The sequence below is a fragment of the Mus pahari genome, chromosome 14, assembly GCF_900095145.1.
Source record: "Mus pahari chromosome 14, PAHARI_EIJ_v1.1, whole genome shotgun sequence".
Taxonomy (NCBI): domain Eukaryota; kingdom Metazoa; phylum Chordata; class Mammalia; order Rodentia; family Muridae; genus Mus; species Mus pahari.
In genome coordinates, this window is record NC_034603.1 from 64,861,728 (window position 1) to 64,887,250 (window position 25,523).

Sequence of the window (25,523 nt, forward strand, 5' to 3'; positions counted from 1 at the left end):
ACACACACACTGACACATACACACACACTGCCACATACACACACACTGCCACACACACACACACACACACACACACACACACACTGCCACACCTGGATTTTTATTTTGTAATTTTTATTTATTTATTTTTATTAACTTGCTTGGGCTTGAACTTGAGTCCTTGTACTCCCAAGGCCCTTTTACTGACTGAACTATCATTCCAGCCTAGCAGTTTCTGAAAGCCTGCTCTGAACAAAGGCACTGTAGGGCAGATCCACTTCTGAAGAGCAGTGACCTTCATCCTCAGGAGCCGTCTATCCGTCCTTGCAAAGGGAAAAGGCTGCAGCGGGGCTGGGGGCAGTTTCTCTCTCCTGGCACTAGGGACGGATAGATGCAGGCCAGGGATTCCAGAGACCTCAGCATGCCAAGGGGCCACAAGCCCTTACTTAAAGGGAACTGCCAGAAGAGAGGACACCCAGAAGACCGAAGTCAGCGCAGGGGTGTCTGGGCGGAGGGGATTGTGGTGGGCCCTGACCCACACTGGCTGTGGTTGCCTTGGCAATGGCCTGGTGTTTACTTTGTGGCTGACTTGGAGCTTGCTCTCTTCTGTAAGTGCTCATTTCCCACAGTGAACGAAGACTCTGCCTTCAGCGCCTCCCCCTCGGTGTCATAGCTGGGCTCTCGTGTGCCAGCCTGGCATACTCCTCCTCTACTGGGAGCAGCCTCCACTTGGGGTCTCATGTTGTCCATTTCCAGAGGGCCTAGAGGTCCATTCTCAGCCTATAAAAGCCTGGGGGGGGGCAGCTGTGGGAGGAGCTACATGCCACTGTAGGTCAGCTGTGGGAGGGGCCATGATGCCAAGTCCTGCATGTGCCATGTCACTGTGTCTGTGCAAACCTAGCTGAGTATCTCTGTGGTTGGCTATTAAACAGCTTGCAGTTTCGAGCTCCTACTGTGTGCTCTGGGACTTTCATTTCTTGTTTTTTTTGGAAAGGTCATGCTACCCTCTAACTGTCCTTCAGCTTCCTCAGTTGAAGGTACAGACAGGTACTGTCACACCCAGTTAAGGCTTTCTTTTGTTGATTTAATCCTTCCAACATCCTTTGGGCGAAAGTTTCGATCCACCTTCATTTTGAATGCTGACTCCTGTCTGCGATTGTTCCTTACCCTCCTGGACAGATGGCGGTTGGATGCCAGGCATGGAGAATACTCCCCTGCCCCAGCCTTCCTCTTCCTTGGCTATGACCCACTTTGAGAGGGGCAGGGATCACCAGTGTGTCACAGAGGTCTGAGAAGGAGAGCCCAGGTAGGGAAGACCTTGTGAGTCACCTGGTGCCAGCTGCCTGAAGCAGCCCAGGGTCCCATGCGCCGCTGCGGGCGCCGGTGCATGTCATTGGAGGGGTTGAGAGCTTCAGCCGGCCAGGCCGGCTTGTCAACTCTCAACTCGGCCTGTTAGGGCATGCCAGGAGGGGCCTCTGCTCGATCGAAGCTGGGAACTGGGCTGTGAATGGGGCTAAAGGGTGGAGGAGGCCCAGGAGGCACTGCCCTGGAGGGAGGAGACTAGGCCAGGGGGCAGGCATTGTCTGTCACATGCTCCCATGGCTACCTTAGGCCTACCTCTGGATTTGTCACTGTGTGTGAGGTTGTGGGTGGCTATGGATCTATGTTTGATGGTGTGAGAGACCAGATGAATAATTCTCGAGGGTGGGGACTCCTGTTGGTCACCTGCGGTTTGGGACCTAAGGCCTCGGAGGAGGTGCTGAGCAAGCAGAGGAAGGAAGAGCGGGCGGGCCTGACCTTGAGCCCTGTGACTCTGGCTTCCTGAGCTCCAGCTCAGCAGTGTATCTATCAGCTTTCCTCCTTCTGTCCCTGACCCTCAGGCTCTGGGCAGCTCTTCTCCCTGCCCCTGGTTCCTGGTGACTCTGCAGGCTTCTTTTCCTCTGCTTTCAACCCTCCTCTCCTGGAGGGCTAGCCTGGGAGCCCATTACCCATTACTGCCCTTCTTTGAAGTCCAGGCCCCTGACAGCATGTGAGGACTACCTGACCCGTGTCAATGAGAGCAGCTGGCTGGGCCTGAGTCTGGAGCTGAGGGACGCTGGAGGCACTCCTGACAGAAGGGCCCTGCTGGCAGGGACTGTGTGTGCCTTAGATTTCCAAGGGGTCTCACCCTGGCCCATGGCACCACTCCACATGTGGTAGTTGACTGGATAACCCAGAAGGTAATGTCGAGGGATCTAGGGGGTGGGGGACGCAGTCCTGGTATCACAGGGGTGAAACCTTCCCTTTCCCTATCCTTGTCTTTAAAGGGGTGGGGTGAGAGGGTGGAGGTAGACATGGCAGTGCACACTTTTCTTTCCAGCACCCAGGGGGCAGAGGCAGGTGGATCTCTGTGAATCCAAGGCTAGCCTAGTCTACAGAAAGAGTTAGTTCCAACTCCGACCCCCACTCCCTCAAAAGTAGAACAGGGGATGGAGAGATGGCTCAGAGTACACAGTGTCTAGCAAGAGGACTTGAGTTTTATTCCCAGAACACATGTAGGTGGCTTACAAGTATCTATAACTTCAGCTCCAGGGGGGAGCCAATGCCCTCTTCCGTCTTCCTGTGGCGTCTGTACTCATGTGCATGTGAACATACACACACACACACACACACACACACACACACACACACACACACACACATTAAAAATAATAGAAATAGGAGAATAGGAGCCGGGTGTGGTGGCACACGCCTTTAATCCCAGCACTAGGGAGGCAGAGGCAGAGGCAGGTGGATTTCTGAGTTTGAGGCCAGCCTGGTCTACAAAGTGAGTTCCAGGACAGCTAGGGCTACACAGAGAAACCCTGTCTCGAAAAACNAAAAAAAAAAAAAACCAACCCGAAAATAATAGAAATAAATCCTTTTTAAAAATGGGAACCAGCTGGGCAGTGGTGGCGCAAGTCTTTAATCCCAGCACTTGGGAGGCAGAGGCGGGCAGATTTCTGAGTTCGAGGCCAGCCTGGTCTACAGAGTGAGTTCCAGGACAGCCAGGGCTACACAGAGAAACCCTGTCTCGAGAAACAAAACAACAACAACAAAAGTGGGAGCCAGGTATGGTGGTACACATCTGTAACTCCAGAACTTTGAGAAGTGGAGGCAGGAGTTCAAAATCATCCTTAGCCACACAGAGAATTTAAGGCCAGCCTTGAAACCATGTCTACAAACACATACATACATACATACATACATACATACATACATACACATGTGCATACATACTAAGAACCCTCTCTGGTTGTAAATGCCTGTAAATCTCAACATTCAGGAGACTGAGGCAGAGGAGTTACTGTGAGTTCAAGGCCAGCCTAGACTGTAAACAGAGCTCAATGCCACCAGGGCCACATAGTAAGATTCTGCTTCTGCCACCCCCCCAGCACCCCACAAAGGCCATAGTGGACATCCAGTGCTTAGGGAAGGGTCACAAGTAGCAGTCCCTTTTAGAATCCTGAGTGTCCTTTCTTAGGGGTGCAGTCCTGAGCTGGGCAGGGACCCTCAGAAGATAAGTGCCAGCTGTTCACTTAGGGGGCTGGGAGGGGCTGGCCAGCGGGTGATTCCGGCAGTGGGGGAGGAAGCAGCAGGCAGGGTGTGGGGGAGGACACTGTGCAGGAAGGCTTGGAATAGAAATCTCAGCAACGCCTGGTATTTCCCAGGCTTGCCCCTCCCCCTCGGGCTCTGGGGCCCACCCCACATTCCTTTCCCAGAGGAAACGGGAGGGAGCCAGCTCCCCAGACCTGGAAGATCATTTCAAGCTGTGGCCCTGGTTTTGAGGCCCTACTGTGTACAGTGCACAGGCCCTCCCCCCACTTGCCTTTCCTCTCTCGGAGTGTCTGCTGAGGCAGCCTTCTTTGAATCTGCCAGGTTAAAAGACAGAACGTGAACGTTGGAGACTCTGGTCTCCAAAGTCTCTGTAGGCCTGGACACAATGCCGCGCGCCTCTGCCCTCCTCTACAGCACCCAGCCTTCCGAGTCTCAGCCAGACAGACACCATGGGTCAGCCAGGAGAGGCCTAAATATAAGACCTGGGCTGGTAGTGAGATAAAAAGGCACTTGGAGACTGGGGAGACAGCTCAGCAGGGAGAGGCGCTAGCTGTACAAGTCTGGTATCTGGGTTCAACCCTCAGAGACTGTGAAGAAGCCACAAGGCAGAATGGAAGTTTTCCTCTGACCTTGTAGGGAAGTGGCATGTGCAGCGTCATGCACATATACACATAAATACTTAAGAAGACGAAGACGGAGAAGACGGAGCAGCAGCCGTCGCCGCCTGACATAGTAGCAGAGGCAGGCAGATCTCTCTGAGTTTCAGGGCTGTCTTGGTCTATGCCTCAAGTTCCAGGACAGCCACAGCTACCTAAGGTGACAGTTAGGCAGCTGGGAGGCCTTAGTGAGGAGGCCTGATGAGGGAGGGAGTCAAGGGGCATCCCTGCGCCTCTGCATTCTACTGTGGGCCGAGTCCACATGGCTGAGGACATCTTGGTGGGGTGGTCACCTGGTCTCTGAAACTGGCCTTTGGGGGGAACTGACAAGGACGGGCAGAGCAGGAGGTGGTCAGATCCAGAAGTTTGGTTTTCTGGTTTTCCAGAGGCTGGGAGAAATGTAGACTGGGCTTCACTGTCCCTGGCTGCCCCCCTGTCCCTGACTGGTCCTTTCCTGCTCTCCCTGAGTCCTGACTCAGCTCGTGGCAGTCTCAGCTCTTCCCGTCGGGCTTCCGCAGGGTGGAGGTGGGGGTCCAGCTCCTGCATGGGCCCCACAAGCAGCAAACAGGAAACAGGAGAACAAAACCGCTCCCTGCCTGACTCGGTCCCCACCACCCGGGCTGCACCCCCACCCTTCCTCCTCTGTTCTTCCTTCCCTCCATCCTGCCCACCCACTCCCTAGAGTTGCGTTCCTTTTTGGATCTCATAGCCCTCACACAGGTTACCTTCCTGGGGAGTGAGGACAGGGGCTTTGCCAGTGTTCCCAAACAACCTAGCCTTGTGGCTCTCCCTCTTAGATAGGCTCTGGGCTTGTGTCCCCTTCTGCTGGGTATTTCCTTCTCAATTAGTAATAACTGTTCTAAATGCTTCCATGAACCCGGGGCATGACAGTGGAGATCACACAGCCCAAGGTTACTGCTAACCCTGCCTCTGCTTGGGGAAACGATGGGGCCTGGAAAGCCAGAAAAGGGGAGTGGGCAATGTCTGAAGTCAACCGGTGCCCATTTTATTCCCATTATGAAGGTGTGGAGGGAGTGGTCAGCTTTGAGCCTCCTCTTGCTTGGTGATGCCAGGGTTCCTGGAAGGGTCCTGGGGAAGAGGAATGAGCATCCTTTGGGAGGCTGGAGTAGGGTCTCCCTGCCACCTGAGAGTGCATCTTATACTCTAGCACACTTCAGGAGCTCTGGGTGGGTAGTGTGTGTCACCCGAAGAGCACGGAGTCCTGAAGCAGTCACGTGCTGCTCAGTGTTGCCTGTCACCATCCTGCTTGTCTGTGGTCCAGTGGGTATCTCTGGGTGGGAGGTCTGTAAGACCTGGCATACTTTAAATGGCTGTGCCCCATGAGGTAGGGATGTTTAAATAGGAGAATGTCCATAGATGTGAGCAATGATATTCACACTGAGGGTCTGCGAGGGGTCTGTGGGGGGACAGGTGATGGGATGCTGGCCATGGATTGTGAGGCACACAGCTAGAGCATTTTTCTTCAGGAGTGTTGATGGGTCCCATAGTGTGATCGCTCAACAGTGCGAGTCCCTGTGTTTGTATGGTGTCGTCGGTGTGTGCTGTGCCTAAGCAGGGACCGCTTGAAGCCTCTGGCGTGGGGCGGAGGGTGGGCTGGCGCGGCGCCGGGGCCGCCCCGGAGGGGGAGGTGTCTGTCCAAGCAACTTGTTGGCTAGTCCCTGCCCCGCTCGCGCGGTTGCCTTCACCCGGGCGGCGCGGGAGGCGCGGCCCCGCTCCAACCGTCCTGCCACCGTCCGCGCGTGCTGGCCGCCCCCTCGGGGCCTCTGGGCCGCGGGCCCGCGGCTCTGGGGGGCGGGCTGGGACCCCTGGGCTCCGCCTGCCGCGTGGGGGTCCGAGGACGTCCCCCGCTGGGCGCCGAGCCGCGGAGTACCGCACCGCACGTCCCGCTCCGGAAGCCAGGCCCGGTGCGCGCTGGGGCCGCGACGGTGGCCGCTCTCGGGGGTCCCCGCAGGCTGCTCTTGTGGGCAGTGCCGTGTGGCGCGTGGAGCGCGCGGGCGTCGGGGGCTGGTGCTGGGAACGCGCCGTCGGCGTGGACTGCAGCGCCCCGGAGCCGCGCTGTCTTTGGCTGCCCTGTTTGAGCCACAGCGACCGCCGCGCGCCGAGGCTTCGTCCAGCCAGGGTGAGCAATAGCTTTGGAGCCGGGCGGGAGCTGGACATCAAGGGGCTGTGGGCGATCGGGTTACCCACTCTCGAGTTGACCGTGTCTGGCATTCCCAGACGGACATCCTTGCAGTTGGGGAGTGTGTGAGGAGGTTGAGAATCAGGGTGAGGTTGTCAGCGTTTGTGTGGAAGCTTTCCCAGGGGTGTTAGATGGAACTTCGAGTCTGAGTAGTGGCACCTGTGGGCTCAGGCCTCTTGGTTTACAGGCAGTGGAAGGATGGAATTGGGACTGATGACTGGAGGAGTCACTGTCATATTAGGAATCCTGGAGCAAGGGGGCTGGCCGAGACACCGAGAGCTAAGCATAGGGTTACTAACCCAAGTGGTAGGTTCCACTCTGGTCCCGGCTTCTTTCCTGTCAGCAGGGATATGGCCAGAGAGGCACATAAGGGTTTCCTAGTGGACAGAGGAAGCTGAGGTGACAGAATGACCCTTAACAGACAGGCGGTGATACCCTGGCAGTGGCAGGACTGGGGGCAGTGTTTCTGATGTTAGGGATCTGCCGAGCTGGTAGGCGTGAGTCACCGTGGGCACCATGCCCAGCCTCAATACTGTGTTTTCTGCAATGACTTCTTTCTGCTGGGGTGGGTTTGGGATGGGGATGGGGGGCGCGTGGAATCAGTACTGATCTGGCCAGTCCATGAAGGGCCCACCTCGGCCTGGTGTGTCCCCAGGCCGTTTGTTCCCCCTTCTTTAACAGCAGTTGGTGTTTCTGGATGTCTCTGTTTTCAAACACCAGGAGGAGCACATTTGCAAAGAGATTTCAGCCAAGAGGGCTTAATCAACAATGCCCGAGGCCCCACTCTGTACCCTGGCGGTGTGCCTGTGTCAGAGGCAGAGTTGGGGGAGCTGAGCTGTACTTTTTGGTCTTCCAAGTTCTCTGTGCTGGATCTCTCTGTTTCTAAACCTGGTACCTCTCTCCACTGGAAGAGGAGAGCTAGACTCAGTGTTGTCCAAGGTCAGATGGGAGGAGCCGAAACTTGCATATAGGGTAACTTGAAGAATTGAGGCTAGGTCTGAAAGAACTTCTCACAGGGAGGCACCCAGCTCTGACTGGGTCTGTGGCGGTTTCTCTTCTGAGAGGCTGTAGCAGGGGGTGGGTTATGGCTGTTCTCTAGAGACTAACTGGAAGGGCTGGGAGACCTGAACTGGGAGGAAAGGAGCAGAGGAAATGCAGAGGCAGAGAGAAGTAAGAAGTGGGGGTTGCAGTGCTGGGATGAGGAGAGATGTGGGAGGAAGGCATAGCCACTGTCCTGGATTACCAGCAGGTCCCCTCAGGGAGTGGCACCCCCAGGCAGCTGGCAGCTCTCCGCAGGATGTGAGTGTAGGGAGAGGGGAGGGGAACATGTGGGGACCTGTCCCAGCCTCTTCTCATCACTGGGGCAGCTGGTGGCTTAAACCCTAATCCAGGGCACCAGCAAAACAATGGGCCTTGCAAACCCCCTCAGCTCTGAGCCTGGGTGGGAGTGGGAAGGAGGGCAGCCCATGAAAGATGGGGAGCAGGGCTTTCTGTGAGAGAGGCACTGGGGACCCTGGAGATCAACTTCCTAGCAGCAGAACTAGGGAGTCGGGGAGGGAGGGTGTGTGCAGAATTTCCAGTGAATGTTCTCGGGGATCCTTCGACCCCCCATGAATGTGGTGCTCATGGAAGAGGCCAGGGTGTAGCCACAAGGGAATGGAACTGAGAGGACACCACTGGGTCCCTGCCCCTGTCCCTGCCAAGGACGGGACCAGGAGTTGTCTAGGTCTCACTTGGGCCCTCACAACCTCACCCTTATATGCTTTCAGCCTATGTGGAATATTTCCTTTTCTGGAGCTTCATCCAGATATTTTGTGTCCTCCATCTGTTTCTGTTCTCTGAAACTACAGTCAGCACACCTATTGCTTCTGTCTCATTTCTCTTTTATTTATTGAGATTCCAGGATCTGTGTTCTCCCCTAAGCCAACAGGATGGCGACAAAGACAAAGCAAAGCCTCCTAGCTGTGCCCCCTCGCATGCCGTGCCCCCTCGCATGCTCTCCCTCCCTTGAGTATGTGAGCAGGGTGGACAGCTTCTTAGAGAGGCCTCTCAGCATCCCTGTGCCTTCAGCTAGCAGGAGAGCAGCTTTCCCTTACAGAGGGGAGCGAGCTCCTTACAGCCCGGGTCTGATGGGCTTTTGACCGTTCATACCAGCCCCTGGGCCTCTCATCTCTTCTTCAGGTTCCTGCTGAGGCCAAGGAGGAGCAAGGGGTGGAGGCTTGCTGAAGGAGTTGGTGGGAGGCTTTGGGCTTCCTGAGGGCTTTGGGTCAGAGACAAGTGCTAGCCCAAGCTGCCCTGTGGCTGCGAGGACTTGAGGCTTTGCGGGAAGCTTCTTGCTTCTTGCACTCATCTTTTCTGTCGGCCTCTCTGCAGGCAAGTAATCTCATACTCGTTACTGGCTGTTTATCTCGGAGCCAAAGACACTCAAGCAGTCTCCTCTGTCATCTCTTGCCTCCTGCCCCAGATAATGGTCCTCCATGGCCCCTTCACCTCTTCTTTGGACAGCCTGCCATGTCATCTAGGGGAATCCCAAGCATCCCAGGCGGGTTGGACAGAAAGCATTATCTCTCATCTGCCTTTCCGGTGAACCAGCCTGGCCTTTGGGCTGAGCTGTGCAACCTCAGCAAGTTCCTTTAGTGGCCTGGTGTCCATTTGGGGCTCTTGATCCCATGGTCCTGGAGGGTGCGTCCATGTGCCCGTACAGAGATGCAGTTCTGTGCTGTGTGTATGTATGTATGCAAGGCTAGTTATGTGCACCTGCGCCTGTGCCAGTGTGCCTCCATAGTGTATACATATGGTTCTGTGAGTCTGCCTGTGCGCACATTTGTTTTTTAGTTTTATTATTGATTGATTGATTGATTGATTGATTGATTTTTTTTGGCACAGGGTTTCTCTGGATGTCCTGGAATTCGTTCTATAAACCAGGCTGGCCTTGGACTCAGAAATCTGCCTGCCTCTGCCTCCCAAGTGCTGGGATTAAGCCACCACCACCTGGCTTATGTGTGTCCATTTATATTTGTGCCTGTGTTTGTGGTATGTTCTGTGTGCATAAGTTGTGAGTGTCTTCGTGTATGTCAGTGTATGTGTGGGGATGTGTAAGAGTTGTATGTACAACTTCCTATGCAGAAAAGCTGTGTGTGCAGGGTCGGGTGCATAGGACATGCGTACTGGCTCAATTTCCAAAGAGGCAAAGGGGTCATCAGGAGACTGAAGGAAAATCTCTTGAGGAGAGAGGCTTTATGCTTCGGGAGAGCGAGAGAAGGCTATGGTGAATGGGTTGGAAGCCAGGAGGGACCTGCCCCCCACCCTGAGCTGTGGATGTTGGCGCTCTCTGTCAGGCTCTAGGTTCTGAGGTGGCTGGAGGCTTGTGGAGAGCCTGAGTGTGAACACTCTGTTCACTCACCTGTCTCCCTGTGCTCCTGCAGCTTCCACTGGGCCCCCGAGATGGCTGCTCTTCTGGGCGTCCCCTCCCCTGGCCAGGGCCGAGGACACTGCTGCTGCGCAAGAGTCTTCAGGATGGTTTTGGTTTCACCCTGCGCCACTTCATCGTGTACCCACCCGAGTCGGCCGTGCACTGCATCCTGAAGGTAGGCCCAGCTTGCCAGTGTCTGGCCACTCTGAGGGAAGCTTGGTGGCTGAGAGAGGCTAGCTGGCCCATCCCAGCGCCCTGTCAGAGGAGCCCCTCCCCTGTCAGGGGACCAGCCTGGCTCCCTTCTGCTGCAGTCTCTGAGGAGAGCTGTAATGAGGTCGTGCCAGCCGAGCCTGGGATACTTGCTCTGACTGTGAACAAACTCGTACCTTTTCTGGGCTCTGGAAAGGGAATGACCGTCTTAAACTGGGCCTCCTGGGACACCTTATTCACTTGTCCACTGGTTCCTGACCTAGTCAGTGCTTATTGTCCCTAGGTCGAGGAGTCAGGGACCCTGGCTTAATCTCTAGGAAGAGTCCTGGGGAAGGGGTCCAGTGCCCCAGGTTTTAGTCCTAACTCAGTCCCATGTTGCTGTAGATTGGCTCACTGAAGATTTACAGGCACCTCATCCCTTGGTGACTCAGTTTATCCCGAGGGCTACTATTTTATTGATCCCCAAGAGCCTTTCCATCCCTAACACAGCTCCCAAAACCAGGACCCCAAATCTTAAGCCAACACAAGGCTATCAGCTGGAGAGAGAGGGTCCCTGACAGCAAAGAGTGGAAGACGGGAGGAGGCCAGGCAGCTCTCTGGGCTCCTGATCTCTCTTCCGGCTGAGGAGACAGATTTCTGTCAGGGTGGACGAACCCCTCTCTCCTTCCCCAGGGCTGGGATCAGCCTGCTTAACTGTTGAGGGATTCTTGCTTGGGGACCTTGACTCTGCCACACAACCAAAGTGTTAGGTTTCTCTGCATGTCTGCACCTGTGCATGCCTCTGGGTGTGTGTGTGTGGTATGTGCATGTCTGTTACATGCTTTGTGGCTTTCCCATGTGTATGAATCTGTGATCCCAGGTTCATCACGGTCATTGGCTGTGGCTATGCCTAAGCAAGGAAGTGGAGTCTAATAGTGCGGGTGGCATCAGATGACCGAGATGCCAGCTTCTTCACTTCTGGAGCCCCTAGTCCTTCCTTTCCTTCTTTGTAGCTGCTGCTTCCTCCTCACGGGACACTGGGATAGAGCGGCAGCTGGTGGGCTCTCCTTGTGGGTCACCGGCCAACTCTGGGGAAGACAAGCCAGGGTTGCCCCCTCCCTTTTCAGAACCTGCCCCAGACTGGGAGAAGCTCTGTCCCCAGGCCACAGAAGGCCAGAGTTCTCTGCCTGGAGCCTGTGCAGGGAGCTTAGCCGTCCAAACACATCTGTCTGCCTCTGCCACCCGCTGTCTATGCTGTCAGCTCAGATCAGTGGGCATACACCTCCCACGGGAAATTGGGCAGAGGCCCAGGACCCAGCAGCACTCGGCAAACCTTCCTGGCCCACCTTAGCCGGGCTGGGCTGCCCAGGAGCCCTGAGTCTGGGCCCGGGTTCTGCCGCCGAGTCTGTGGACAAGATGGCCCTGAAGGTCTGCTCTCACCTGAACTGCGTCACCTGCTGGCTCAGCCTGTCTCGGACCTTCTTCTGGTTCTTCTCCAAAGCCCATACCCCCTCTCCCCTCTCTGCTCACCAGGATGGACCCCTGGAGCTCCTAGCAGCTCTCCCTCACCCCTAAAGCTAGCTGCCAGGATCCTGTCCCTTGCCTGACCCCCACTTCTGCTTACCAGAGAACCCTTCCTGGCCCCCTCTTCTGTCCTTTCAGACCAGAAGCCTTTAGTCTGAGTTCTGTTGCTCGATCATGTCGGCTCAGCACACCCAGCCCTAAGTGTGCATGCCTCCCCTCTTGCTAATCGGGCCTCCCAGCCCATTCTCTGAGAGAGATAGCCCTGCTTACACGTGTCAGGCTGCTTATCTTTTTCTGCCTGGGTCCTCTGCTTGTGTTTTGGGGACCTCCTCCCTCGGCCTGCAGGCTCCCTAGGGGAAGAGGTCATGGATCTCTGGTGGACTGGATGTTCTTGGAAACCTGGGGGTGGGGGTGGGGTTACTGGGGACACTTATCCTGACTGCGGACACCTCTGACACCTCTCCCATTTCTGCTGTGGTTGGCTACTTGGAGGGAGATAAGGGTTGGAGGTGGGGTGGCTCAGCAGGGCTGCCCAGGTGCAGCGAGCTGCTGATGCTGCGGAGGACTGGACAGTTGCCACACCCATCTCTCTGTTCCCTGCAGGAGGAAGAGAATGGAGGCCGAGGAGGAAGAGGAGGAGGAGGAGGAGGAGGAGGAGGAGGTAAGGGGTGGGTGGAGCAGGGGTGGGGCTGGGCTTCAGTTTCTCTCCTGCACCCCAGTGGGCCCCACCCTTCTCTTGTCCCTGTCTAGCCTTTCTCCTCTCTCTGTCTCTGCCAGCCCAGTTCCAGGCGTCTCCTCCTCATTCTCTGTTCTCCTTCCACGCTTTCCCCATCTTGTCTTCCTATAGGCCTGTTGCTCCCACAGCCATCTGATACTGAGGACTCTGGGTGACACAGACCCATCTGGCTCCACCCGCTCTCTATTTTCTCCCAGAACAAAGTCAAGGCTAAGGCTATGGGGCTTGTGGATGAGGGTTGGGGTATACTGAGCATGGGCTCATCATATAGGTGGACAAAGGGACGTCTTGATAGGAATGGGGGGGCGGCCTAGAGTAGGTATTAAAAATGTGAGCCTAACTCACCTTACTCTCACCATTGCTATCTTAAGGGTCCTTTGCTGGCTCTCAGACTCCGAGGTATTTAAAGCTGAAGTCCCCAAACAGGCAGCTTTCCTGCCCTGCCTCTGTGTGTGGGCAGCCATGGTGACATGATCCTTCTGAGTTCTCATGCCACCGAAGGCGAAGGAGTTCACTGTCCTAGCACAGGTTCCAGTAAGGGAGTCTTGTTGGCAAGTGATGGAGTTAGTACCCATCCTGTGTCCTGCTTGGAATCCCTGACCCTGGAGAAGGAAGAAGGGTGGGAGCCACAAGTATATTGGGTATCTCTCTGGCTCTGTGATATGTCGTCTCTCCACAGACATGAGGTCTCCCCAGCCTGTGTGTTTTTTTTTATTTAGATCTTTCTTTCTTTCTTTTTAAATTTTATTTATTATATATAAATACACTGTAGCTGTCTTCAGATGTGCCAGAAGAGGGCATCAGATCTCATTATGGGTTGTTGTGAGCCACCATGTGGTTGCTGGGATTTGAACTCAGGACCTTCGGAAGAGCAGTCAGGTGCTCTTATTCGCTGAGCCATCTCACCAGCCCGCCTTATTTTTTTTTAAAAAGTATTTTATGATCATTTGTGCCTGAGTGTGTGTGTGTGTGTGTGTGTGTGTGTGTGTGTATGTGCACGTGTGTGTGTGTGTGTGTGTGTGTGTGCGCGCGTGTGCACGTACGCGCACTCGGGTGCACGTGCCTGGGAATGCGCTTGGGCTGGTGCCAGAGTGTGCAGAGGTCAGAGGGCGACTTGGCAGATTGACCCCTCTCCTTCCATCTTTTGTGGGTTTCCAGGGTTCAGTTCAGACTCACATTCAGGCGTCTTTCCTCACTGGTCCATCTTGTCAGCGCTGTAGGGCCCTCTTGCATGGCACCCTTTCCGTTGTCTTGTGACTTATGTATGAAGTCTGCGTGACCAAGAACTCTGGAAGAGCGGGGGCTGTGTGTGTCCACACATGCTGTGTAGTCCGGCTTCTAGCAGAGGACAGAGACTCAGCTCTCTATGTATCCTTCTCCTGGTGTGGGCCCTTATCTGACTGTGGGCATATGTCCTGTGAATGTGTGGGTCATTGCATGCTGTGACTGTGTGATCATCCTCTGAGTGTGTGCCCTCTGTGTGTGTAGCTGTGCATGGGTGTGACCTTCAGCAACCACCCCCAGCTAACCTGGCTGATGCCCACCAGGACCCTCCCCACGGCACCGCCTGGAGCCCATGGACACCATCTTTGTGAAGAATGTGAAGGATGGTGGCCCCGCCCACAGGGCAGGGCTTCGCACAGGTGAGTTTGTCTGTGACCCGATGTAACACTCCTCTGGGTCTCACATCGTTTTTTAATTGGGTTGGGATTCATGAACCCAGATGCTGGTGAGGTTCCTCTCCGTTGACTTCCATTCATGCTTAGTACTGGGGTACACTGCTCCTGCTTTGGATTCTCACCTGTGATCCCACCCCTCGTCCCTAGGAGACCGGCTGGTGAAGGTGAATGGGGAGAGCGTCATTGGGAAGACATACTCCCAGGTCATAGGTCTGATCCAGAACAGGTGAGTGTCTGATTAGCACGCAGGCACCCAGACTCCTCTGCCCTGAACCTGAACCTGGGCCCTGCAACCAGATCCCTCTCCCAGCCGCTGTCCTGTTGCCTGTGCTTGACCCTCTCCCTGTCTCTGCAGCGACGACACCCTGGAGCTCTCCATCATGCCCAAGGATGAGGACATCCTCCAGCTGGTGAGTCCTTCTGTCTGCATGGAGGGCCCCTGTGGGAGAAAAGAGAAGGAAACAACCTGATATTGCTCAACTGGGGCTTCCAGGCCCATCCCTGGGCCGGGGCTGCTTCTTGCTTCACTTGAGCCTGCTCTGTGCTAGAGAGAGAGGAGGTGCTGGCCTTGGTAAGCAGGATTCCTGCCAGGGTATCTGAAAAGAGGGTGGCCCAGCGGGCCCTGCCAGCTTGGCATGTTCTTGTTTGCTCCTGTGAGAGAGAGATGCCTGTTCCCTGTACCCCCTCCCCACTTGGCCTGAGGGAACATGGCTCTGGAGGTTTGTCCATAGATTCGAACTCCAAACACCACCCTTCAACAAATCCCACGGCCACAGGTACCACTTGGTACACATCAGGACGCTCAGTCCTGCATAGCCCTGTACAACTCGGCTCCACAGAAGACACAGCGTTGCAGGGCAGGACTCACAGAGCCTCTCCCTGTCTCTGTGCCAGTGTACCACAGTACCCAGGTAGCACACATTGGGACCTCACAGCAGCCTCACAGTAGCGCACAGTGGGGCCTCACAGCAGCCTCATTTTGCACCTCTGTCTTGTAGCACAAACTCTGCACACATCTGGATTCTGTGCTGTTGTGACGTAAGCACACACTGGTGTGTTATCGCAACGCTGCCCACAAATGTCACCGCATGCCTCAGCCCCTCTCAGGCACCTATGCTTACTGATATCACAAGATCCCAAATTCATCCACGTGAGATATAAAGTCTGAACCTGTCACAACCAGTGTCTTAGCACATCGAGAACATAAAACCCTTTGGGAGGTTGCCACCCAAAGGCCTTCCCACATGTGTTGTGTGAAGCAAGCCCAGAGCCTTGTGTCTGGAACCTGGAACAGTCCCCCTTGCTTTGCGTCCTGTTCTTGGTCCCTTGGCTCCAACCCAGATGCCAGCTTGCTTGCCCCTTCGGTCACTGCCCCTCAGAGGATGGCTGAGGGCCAAGCCCAGAGGCTCGGAGCTGCTTTGCTGGCTTTGGCTGTGTCACTGTAATGACAGGGCCACACTTGGCATGATGCCTCCCCGGGGAACCTCCATTCCTGACCTCAGTTGTCCCCTTGCACTTCCTGGAGTGGAGAGGGAAAGAATGGAGGCTCAGAGAGGTGCATGGCTCACCCCGAGTCTTAAAGAGCTGCCTGTGCTCCAGTTGTGAAAGGGGAACAGGGCATGGCACCCTGCCTCAGTCCAGCTGTCAGGGCAAGGGGTGGCAAGGGCAGCAGCCTTGAACTCTGCCAGACCTAGACCCAAGTAGGCTGGCATCCCCAGATGTCAACATCTGGGAGCTCCCACGACCCGCCCCGCCATCTCCAGTCAGCCAGAGGGTGGGGCCCAGGCATTCCTGTGGTTGGGAGCCAAGGCTGGAGGCCAATCGGGTGGCGGCAGCTGCTGACGCCACCACCGACGCGGCAAGTCCCCTCCACACCCATCCTCCCTCCTCCTGCCGCCAGGGCCGGGTGGGGAAGGGGGCGCTTCAGGGAGGGCTGGCTGAGGGGACCGAGGGACTCAGCTGGGCAGGGGCCGTGGTGAGAGGAAGCCTGGCAGCAGCCACAGGCTGGCGGGATGCTGCCTCCGCCACCGTGATGCTGAGAGCCCCAGGAGCCAGCAGGATGGCTGGAGGGAGAGGTATGTGTCGCTGGCCCGGGATGCCAGGCTGGAGGGGCCGAGTGTGCGGGGGTGTGGTTAGCTGGTCCTTGTCACATGATGTTTGTGTTTGGGACTGGAGGGGTAGTTATTTGTGTTTCATTGTGTGTGCGGTGTGTGTGTCTCTCAGGGTGTGTATCTTGCCGTTTCTCTGTGATGTGGTGTAGTGTGTGTGTGTGTGTGTGTGTGTGTGTGTGTGTGTGTGTGTCTGGGCTCACTGTTCCACCCTTTGCTGAAACAAGCCCCCTCAGCTCAGCCAGCGCTAGGCTCGGCCAGGGCCACAAGGCTGCTGTCGGGGGTGGGGTGCCTCCTTTTTTGGCTGAGCCTGGGCACCAGCCTTGTCACTCCTCAGCAATGCAGCGTCAGCTTCAGCAGTCAGTGCCAAATTCCAGGCCGAGGGGTGGCAGGAGATGGCCCAAGGCCCCTTAGCCTGTCCAGCCCCTCCTTTAAACTGGTCTCTGTGGTGGGGGGCAAGAAGTGGTCATGTTCTTCACCACAGGGCGCAGGCCCTGGGCCCCAGCTCACATCACCCTATAGTGAAGGGACCTTGGCCTCTTCCAGCCTCCCCCTACCCTCAGACCACCCCTCCTTGGACACACCCACTCCTTAGCCAGCTTTCTAAGGTCCTCTACCACCTTGACAGATTCCTGCCCATTGCCCCACTGAACTGCAGCCAGGGGCTGTGGGCATCGTTGGACATAAAGGAACTGTAGGCAGGGGAGGACAGGGTGGGGGAGGGCAGGGTGGGGGAGGGCCCTAGCAAACAGATGTTGGAATGTTTGTGGCTAAAGGCTGTCCTTGTTTTAAAGTCTTACAGAAATCTGGCTATTTTGAGAGAGAGAGAGAGAGAGAGAGAGAGAGAGAGAGAGAGAGAGAGAGAGAGAGAAAAATATGAATCTTATCTCTTTGTCCTCCCTCAGGACTCTCCTTGGAGCACACCCTCATCCATTCATGATGCCCCTACTTAATCATCTCCCTTGCATTTCCTTGTGAGGACCTGGGTACCCTAGGGCCATCTGATGCCTGTTGTTTGAGTCCGGTCTGCTCATGCTTTTATGCCTCTGTGTTTTCCGGCCAGGCCTACTCCCAGGATGCCTACCTGAAGGGCAACGAGCCGTATTCTGGAGAGGCCCGCAGCATCCCAGAACCACCTCCACTCTGCTACCCACGGAAGACCTATGCTCCACCAACCAGGGCCCCTGCCTGGGCCACTATGGTGCCTGAGCCCATCTCAGCACTCCCCCCGGATCCCCGGAGTCCTGCTGCCTGGAGTGACCCAGGGTCCCGTGTCCCATCTGCCACCCGTGCCCACCTGGACAACTCTTCCTTGGGGATGAGCCAGCCCCGCCCAAGCCCTGGTGCCTTTCCCCACCTCCCTTCAGAGTCCCGGACGCCCCGTGCCTTCCCAGAGCCTGGCAGCCGGGTGCTTCCCAGCAAACTGGAGTGCCAGCAGGCTCTGTCACACTGGCTGTCCAATCAGATACCCCGCAGGGCGGGGGAAAGACGGTGCCCAGCCATGCCACCCCGGGCCCGCAGTGCCTCCCAAGACCGGTTGGAGGATGTGACTACCCACCACCCATGGCCCTGCTCCACCTCCCAGGATGCCTTGAGCCAGCTGGGCCAGGAGGGTTGGCACCGAGCTCGCTCAGACGATTACCTGAGCCGGGCTACCCGCTCTGCTGAAGCACTGGGTCCAGGAGCACTGGTGTCCCCTCGCCTTGAACGCTGTGGTTGGGCTTCCCAGCGCCCATCCGCTCGCACCTCTGCTTGCCCTTCTCGGGACTTGCCCCAGGCTCCTCCCCCATCTGGCCTGCAGGGCCTGGATGACATCGGGTACATTGGGTATCGGAGCTATAGCCCTTCATTCCAGCGCCGGACTGGTCTCTTGCACGCCCTCTCCTTCCGGGACTCACCCTTTGGGGGACTTCCCACCTTCAGCTTGGCCCAGTCTCCTGCATCATTCCCACCAGAGGCCTCCGAACCACCTAGGGTCGTCCGGCCAGATCCTAGCACCCGAGACCTGGAGCCTCCCGCAGAGGATCATCGTGATGAGGTGGTCCTGAGGCAGAAGCCTCCAACGGGTCGCAAGGTACAGCTGACCCCAGCAAGGCAGATGAACCTTGGATTTGGTGGAGAGTCCCCAGAACCAGAGGCCAGAGGGGAACGCCCAGGCAGGAAGGTGGCCCCTCTGGCCACTACAGAAGACTCACTGGCCTCTATTCCCTTTATTGGTGAGTGGTGTTACAAGTGACTGGCTAAGGGTCCCATCTCCCTGTCTACTGTGCCAGAGTCTGTGCCATGTGCCAATAAGGGTATCTGGGTTCTGTCTCTATCTGTTCTCCCATTTGTCCATTCCTCAATAATTGCTTCTTTCCTCTTGTCTTCCATTCTTTCATTCTTGTAGCCATCTTTCCATCCACGCTTCTTCGCCTCCCTCCCTCCCTCCCTTCCTCCCTCTTTCCTTCTTTCCCTCCTGGTCCACTCTGTCCTTCGCTCCATCCATCCATCCATCCATCCTTAGCTCCCATCTTTCCCTCCTTCCTCCTGCTTGCTCGCTCTTCTACCATTTCTTTGTGTCTTTCGTTCTTTGTTTTTTCCATCTCTCCTACTTTCCTCCAACAGATATTTACATCAGTTACTGTGCTAGGCTTCAGGCTTACCTGGTGGATGGCTGCCCAGACAGAAAGCACACAGGACAGATAGCCTCTGTGGATGGGGAAGGGCTCTGTGGCCTGGATGGGTGTGGTCAGCACTGGAAAAATATTGGAAAAACATTTGGCTAAGAAGGATTTGAGGTAGCCTAAGGAAGAGTGTTTAAAGAGAAAGATGGGACTATATAGAGCTTGCGGTGGGAGGAGCCAACTGAACTTCCAGGCCATGTAGTCCTTTCCTGTTCAAGGCTAAGTGAGGCTGTGAGGGCCTCCCAGAGAGTGGGGAGAGGCAAGAAGGCAGGAGGGTGAGGCAATCCCCAGCTTTTTGGCTTGCCAGAGTGGTGCCTCATCTCCATGTTGGGGATGGGGGTGCAGAAAGAATAAGAAAAAGTTTAGGGCTGTGAGGAGACAAGCCAGGCCAGGCTCTGAGTCTATGGGCTGTGGAGAAAGCCTGGAACGGAAAATGGTGGTGTTGGGCCCAAGGCCTGGGCCTGATGGGTTTGTAGCTGAGCGGCCTGGGAACTAAGAAGAAGCCATCTGCAGCCTGGGTCAGGGGTCCAGCCATAGTTCAACAAGTCCCAACTGAGCCTCCTGTCAAGGCGCACCAATCTAATACAAAGACAAAGCACTGTGCCCTGGTGTCGACGATCCGATAGAATACTGCCTTGTGTTTTAGGAGCCCACTCCAAGGAGGGTGGCTTGGTGCCCTTGATGCAATGAGGGGCTCAGCACCTGCTAAAAGGAGACACTCCCTGACCACACTCTGGTGGGCGAGGCGCCCTGGGCCACGGGCATGCGGCCAGAAATACCCTAGTGAGGGAGAGTTTAAGAGTTTGCAGTATGTGCCGCCCGGAGCCTGTGAACCTGGGGTATCTGGGCAGCCTGGCCTTGTGTTCTTTTTTTTTTTTTTTTTTTTTAAAATTTTTTTTTTTTTTTTTTTTTAAAGATTTATTTATTTATTATATGTAAGTACACTGTAGCTGTCTTCAGACACTCCAGAAGAGGGCGCCAGATCTCGTTATGGATGGTTGTGAGCCACCATGTGGTTGCTGGGATTTGAACTCAGGTCCTTTGGAAGAGCAGATGGGTGCTCTTACCTGCTGATCCATCTCACTAGCCCCCCTTGTGTTCTTCACATCTTCCTTCCTCTGCTGGCAGATGAACCCACCAGCCCCAGCATTGACCTTCAGGCCAAGCATGTCCCTGCCTCCGCAGTGGTCTCCAGCGCCATGAACTCAGCCCCTGTCCTGGGAACTAGCCCATCCTCGCCAACCTTCACTTTTGCCCTCAGCCGCCATTACTCCCAGGACTGCAGTGAGTGTCTCCGGCCTGTGTCACCTTCTCCTCTGCTGTCTGGGGCCCCATGGGAGAGCCCACTGATGACCGGAAGGGAGGGCTCCTAGGGTTCCCGCTAACCTGGTCTTCGCTCACCTGTGGCCTCCTGTGGGTACCTTTTCAGGCAGCATCAAGGCAGGCCGCCGCTCCTCCTACCTGCTGGCCATCACCACGGAGCGCTCAAAGTCCTGTGACGATGGACTGAACACCTTCCGGGATGAGGGCCGAGTGCTCCGGTGAGCCCATGTCTGCACTGGGGTGGGGTGGTTTCTGCTCTGTAGGTTGAGCCTTGGGTTTGGGTGGACGATGAGAACCTGGGCCATCCACAGCCCTCACCTTCAGTCCTTGCTCTCCAGGCTCCTTCCCAGCCGGGTGCCGAGCCTACGAGTGCTGCGGAGCTTCTTCACGGACGGGGTGAGCTGGCTTAGCATGTGTGTGCATGTGCTTACGTGCGTGCATCTGTCTGTCTGTCTGTCTGCATATGATGTGTGTTCATGTGTGTGCGTGCGTGTGTCTGTCTGCCTGCATATGTGTAGGTGTGCATGTGTGCGCATGTGTGTCTGTCTGTCTGTCTGTGTTTGTCTGTCTGCACATGTGTGTCTGTCTGTCTGTCTATAGAAGGGTGGTAGCCCTACATGTCTCGGATTCCATATTTGTGATTTCTGTGACCCCCCAAGTGAAGTGCTCTGGCTGCTCTCCCCTTTCCTGTATTTCATCTTCATGCCACCCATATGGCCTGCCTCCTTACCCAGAGACTGCATTTGTTCTCCAAGCTGGAAAGTCCTAAATCACAGAGCATCCCTCCCTCTCCCTCCCTCTCCCTCTCCTTCCCTCTCCTCCCCTCCTTCTCCTTCTCTCTCTTCTTCTCTCTCTCCCTCTCCTTCTTCCTCTTCCTCTCTCCCTCTTCCTCTCTCTCCCCCTCTCTCTTACTCTCTCTTTGGTGCTGGGAATGGAACCAAGGACTTAAGTGTGGTAGGCACACCTGGGCAATATTTCCAACTCTTTTTGTTATCATTATTTATTTGTTTTGAGACAGGGTCTTAGTGTGTGGCTCTGGCTGGCCTCACTCTATAGACCAGACTGGCATTGAACTCAGGGCCTAGCTTGCAGCTCTTGATTTCTTTCTTTTCTTTTCTATTTTCCTTTTTTTTTTTTTTTAAAGATTTATTCCTTTTTAAATTGTTTAGTTGTGTGTTTGTGTGTGTGTGTATGTGTGTGTGTGTGTGTGTGTGTGTGTTTCCTGCTTGCTTGTTGTATGTGCGTGTATGGGTGTGTGCAGGTACCCCTTGAGGCAGAGGCATGGCTTCCTCCCATAGCTGGATCTATAGGTGCTTATTAGCTCCACAATATGGATCATTCCAGATCCTTTCTCTTAATTTTGTTCTTTAGGTTTATTTATTTCATTTCATGTGTCTGAGTGTTTTGCCTGCGTGTTTATATGTGTGCCCTGCTCATGCCTACTGCTGTGGAGGTCAGTTATAGATGATTGTGAGCTGCCATGTGGGTGCTGGGAACTAAACCTGGGTCCTCTGAAACAGCAGCCAGTGCTCTTAACCACTGAACCATCCCTCCAGCCCTCGGTTTCTTAGACAGGGCTTTTTTAAAAAAAGATTTTATTTATTTATTTTATATGTATGATGAGGACACTGTAGCTGTCTTCAGACACACAAGAAGAGGGCATCAGATCCCACTACAGATGGTTGTGAGTCACCATGTGGTTGCTGGGAATTGAACTCAGGACCTCTAGAAGAACAGCCAGTGCTCTTAACCGCTGAGCCATCTCTCCAGCCCCAGGCCAGGTCTTGATAGACCTTGAAGACAGGGTTTAATCCAGGCTGGCTTCAAACTTGTGGTGTTCCTGCATCAGCTTCCTGAGTGCTGGCAACGTTGTAGCGCTAGGGCCCTCTGAGGCTGGAAGCCTCACCACCCAGGGCCTTTTCCAGCCTCTGTCTCCTCGTGGTCACTTTTGCACTTTCCTTTCATGCACTGTGTTTTGTTAGCTTCGCACCTTCAGGGCCACCTGGCTCCCCTTGTCACTTCCTCAGCTTACTGAACTGACCCTGAACTTGCAAGCTCTGAGGCTAGATTCCTGTTGACACCATCACTTATTGTCTAACTCCTGGTGGGCTTGACTCCCTGTCACGTTGCTGCTTGGTCTTTGTTGATGTTCCCACTTCCATTGTTTACCTAGCTCCTTATTGCCACAACTGCTTCCCCAGTTTCCTCAATACCTTCGAGGCTGTAAAGCTGAAGGAAGACCCAGATTGGCTTTTCCAGCATGGGGAGCCACGTCCTGCTGGCAGGTCCAGCTCTTTCCTCCTTTCTGGCTTCTTCATGAGGTCTCATGACCTCAACACAAACAGTCCAGAGAGGACAAGCAAGGCCCATGAGGTCACACAGCACATCAGAGTCCAGCCCAGACACACGCCAGGCCCGTGTGGCTGCCAGTGGTCCATGAGGCTCCTGAGATGCTGGCACCATGGGAGCCACCCTAAATTGCCTACTGTTTTCTCTCTACAGTCTCTAGATAGCTGGGGCACCTCTGAAGATGCTGATGCCCCCTCTAAACGACACTCAACCTCTGACCTCTCAGATGCAACCTTCAGTGATATCAGGAGAGAGGGCTGGTTGTATTATAAACAGATCCTCACCAAGAAGGGGAAGGTAAGGTGGGCTGAGGAAGGAGGGCGGGCTGGATGGACGCTGGCTCTGGCAGAACTTTCCAGGTCCTCTTATACCTGCCCTGAAAACCGGCTCCAAAAAAACCCAACCCAAACCAACCCCCCCCCCCAAAAAAAAAAAAAACAAAACCCACTTCAGGCTCTAGCCTGAGGAGTCAAGGTGAGAGACCAGCAAGAGCTTCTGGGGGAGGGGGATTTACTGAACCCTGAAAAGGAGGTTAACTAAGAAGTGGTCCTGCTGTGGAGGTACAGGGCAAGCTATGTTTGGATCCTGACCAAGCCGTTTTTGAAAGACCATGAATGAGCGATGGGGCTCAGGGAAAAGGAGCAAGGGCACTGCGAAGGAAGCAGAAGCCGGGGTCCTCTTTGGCCCTACGAGGTCCTCTGGACACAGACTCAGTTTAAGGGCAACTGAAACCCTTGGGGCTCTAGAGCTTTCAAGTGCTCATGTGGCTTCCTGGGGTGACTTAGTGAGGGAAGCCAGGGGGTAAGAAGACCACACAAGATCCAGAGGAGAGCCTTTGTGAGTGGGTGAGGAGGGGGGCAGGAGGGAACAAATAGAACTCAGAAGGGAAGGGGGCCTCTAACCTCTCAGACAGGAGCCCTGGGCTGGAGAGAGGGAGAAAAAGGAGGCAGGGTGGTTTAGACAGCTCTGGCCTTGATTCTTGATGCCATGGCTTGTGGCTGTGGGGACTCAGAGCCTAGTGCTCATGACTCAGTGTCTATAAGGGGAGCTGACTAACACTTTCCCAAACCTGCTCCTTAGCATTTAAAAGACATGGTGTGAACAAGGGTGTACCATACCCTGTGTGGTGAGTCTAGTCTGTAATCCAAGCTATTTGGGAGGCTGAGACAGGAGGATGGGAAGTTCATGACCTGTCTAGGCTACAGAATGAGTTCAAGGCCAGCCTTAGCAATTTACTAAAATTCTGTCTCAAAATAAAACAAGGGCTGGGGATATAGACTATTGGTAAATGTTTGCCTAGCAAGTGTGAGGGCGTGGTTTCAAGCCCTAGTCACCACACACACACACACACACACACACACACACACACACACAAGAAAAAAAAGTGTTTGGGGAACTCTTGCCTGACATAAGGAAGGGCCTGGGTTCTATTCTTAGCATTGCAGAAAGAGTGGAGGAAGAGTGAGACTGGGGTCCCCACAGAGCTTTGTACTTGGGGGCTGCTGTTTTTCTATCTTCCTGCCATTACAGGAATCCCTCGGTATTTATTCAGGGCTCCAGATTCATGGACACGCAGCCTCTTATATGAAGCAGCTTGGTGTCTGTGTGAGGCTTACACATCCTCCCAGGCACTGTAACTCATCTCTGGATGACGAAGTAGCCTCCCTCGTGCTATGGGAGGCTATGTAAATAGTTGTTACTGTGGGTTGATTATGGATTGTGGAGGAGAAAAAAAAAACCAAAAACCTCTGTACCCTTAGGTACAGATGCTGGTGTTGTTATGTTTTGTTTTCTAAGTGCTTTCGGTCCATGTTTGGTTAAATCCATGGCTGTGGGACCTACAGAAGGCATCCCTGTAGGGTGGAACCTGGGAAGATTGAACTTTGAAATAGCCAGAGTCTGGATTTCTACACAGCCACGTGTTGTTGTGTGCATACGGCTTCAGGAGCAAACTTCATTCCCCTGAGCTATAGGATGAGTCAAGAGGAAGAGGTGTAGGTTCTGTAGGCCAGGAAGCACAGAGCCCCCGCTCCTGAGGGGCTGATGAGCTTCTAGTGACTTAGGTGAGGGAGTCAGCTTGCCCAGTCCTGTCATCTTGGGGCCGATGACCACAGAGAAAGTGCTCATTGCTCCTCAGTGATGGGTGCACTGATGGCCACAGCACAGGGAGGTTAGGGGCTTAGCAGGGTGGAGTTCGCCTGTCTAGGAGGCTGAGAAAGCTCGTGGGAGTCTGTAGGAGAGAGGAAGTGTGTGAGAGAGAGTATCCTGAGGAGGCCCTCACTAAGGGCTCGAGGGAGGCTGAGAGTTGTGTGCCAGGAGCCAGGTTGCCTGGAGAGCCCAGAGCAGGTGGTAGAAGGTGAAGTGGAAATGTGGGACCTCGGGGACCTTTTCTGTCCTGCAGTATGGGGCAAAGTGCAGAGATGTGTGACGTAGCATAGTAGCATGTCTGTGCTGGGAGGAGTCTGTATCGTTGCTGTTGTTCACGTGATCAAGGCCCTGGGATGTGATCAGGAGCTGTTTGTAAGAGATTCTTGGGAAAAGGCTGGCTGAGGAAGGTAGAGGATAGGCCAAGGACCCCGGCTCCCGGCTTGGCTGACAGTGGGGACTCTCCCTTGAGCCCCTGGCCACTTGAGGGGAGGATTTGGGGAGAGGAAGGTCTGTTGGAGCTGGATCCTACAGATCCTGTGTGGCTGAGATTCTGTGAGTGGAAACACATAGGTATGGCGGACAGGGAGGTACAGGGAGGCCCATACCTTAGTCCTCCAGGTGTGCACAGCACCTGTGACCTAAGATAGAGAGAAGGAGGTGACAGGGATCTAGCAGAGTCTCTCTTTTTTCCCACTTTGATTTTTGGAGACAAGGTTTCTCTGCATAGCCCTGGCTGTCCTGGAAGTCACTCTGTAGACCAAGCTGGCCCGGAACTCAGAAATCCGCCTGATTCTGCTTCCCGAATTCTGGGATGTGCGCCACAGCAGAATCTTGACAGGAAGTGGGAACTGGGAAGGAGGCAAGGCAGGCCATGGAACTAAAAGGACATGGGAAGATGGCGGTAACTCCAAGATGGGATGATCGAGGAGGGGCAGGAGACCACGTGAGCTTCCAGGCAGAGTCTGTGGGGCCAACATT

General features: G+C 54.9%; 2 protein-coding genes across 5 annotated transcripts in view; both read left to right on the forward strand.

Moving 5' to 3' along the window:
- LOC115065355 (rho GTPase-activating protein 23-like) overlaps positions 1-12,172 on the forward strand; it is a gene marked incomplete at its 3' end in the record, with an annotated part of 31,892 nt that extends 19,720 nt beyond the window's left edge. Inside the window, exons 2-3 of the mRNA XM_029545889.1 lie at positions 9,837-9,998; positions 12,140-12,172. Coding sequence (XP_029401749.1) covers positions 9,837-9,998; positions 12,140-12,172 — 195 coding nt within the window. The remainder of the gene's footprint in view (positions 1-9,836; positions 9,999-12,139) is intronic.
- Positions 12,172-25,523, forward strand: part of LOC110331711 (rho GTPase-activating protein 23) — a 56,660-nt gene continuing 43,308 nt past the window's right edge. For 2 of the 4 annotated variants that reach the window (XM_029545887.1, XM_029545886.1), the window contains exons 1-9: positions 12,172-12,197; positions 13,820-13,915; positions 14,099-14,177; positions 14,307-14,361; positions 17,123-18,275; positions 19,854-20,009; positions 20,155-20,266; positions 20,387-20,444; positions 22,551-22,694. In XM_029545887.1, the coding sequence (XP_029401747.1) occupies positions 13,849-13,915; positions 14,099-14,177; positions 14,307-14,361; positions 17,123-18,275; positions 19,854-20,009; positions 20,155-20,266; positions 20,387-20,444; positions 22,551-22,694 (1,824 nt within the window). In that variant the 5' untranslated portion in view covers positions 12,172-12,197; positions 13,820-13,848. Of the gene's footprint in view, positions 12,198-13,819; positions 13,916-14,098; positions 14,178-14,306; positions 14,362-15,852; positions 16,027-17,122; positions 18,276-19,853; positions 20,010-20,154; positions 20,267-20,386; positions 20,445-22,550; positions 22,695-25,523 lie in introns of those variants that run through there. The other 2 variants (XM_021212535.1, XM_029545888.1) reach the window with 2 other exon arrangements.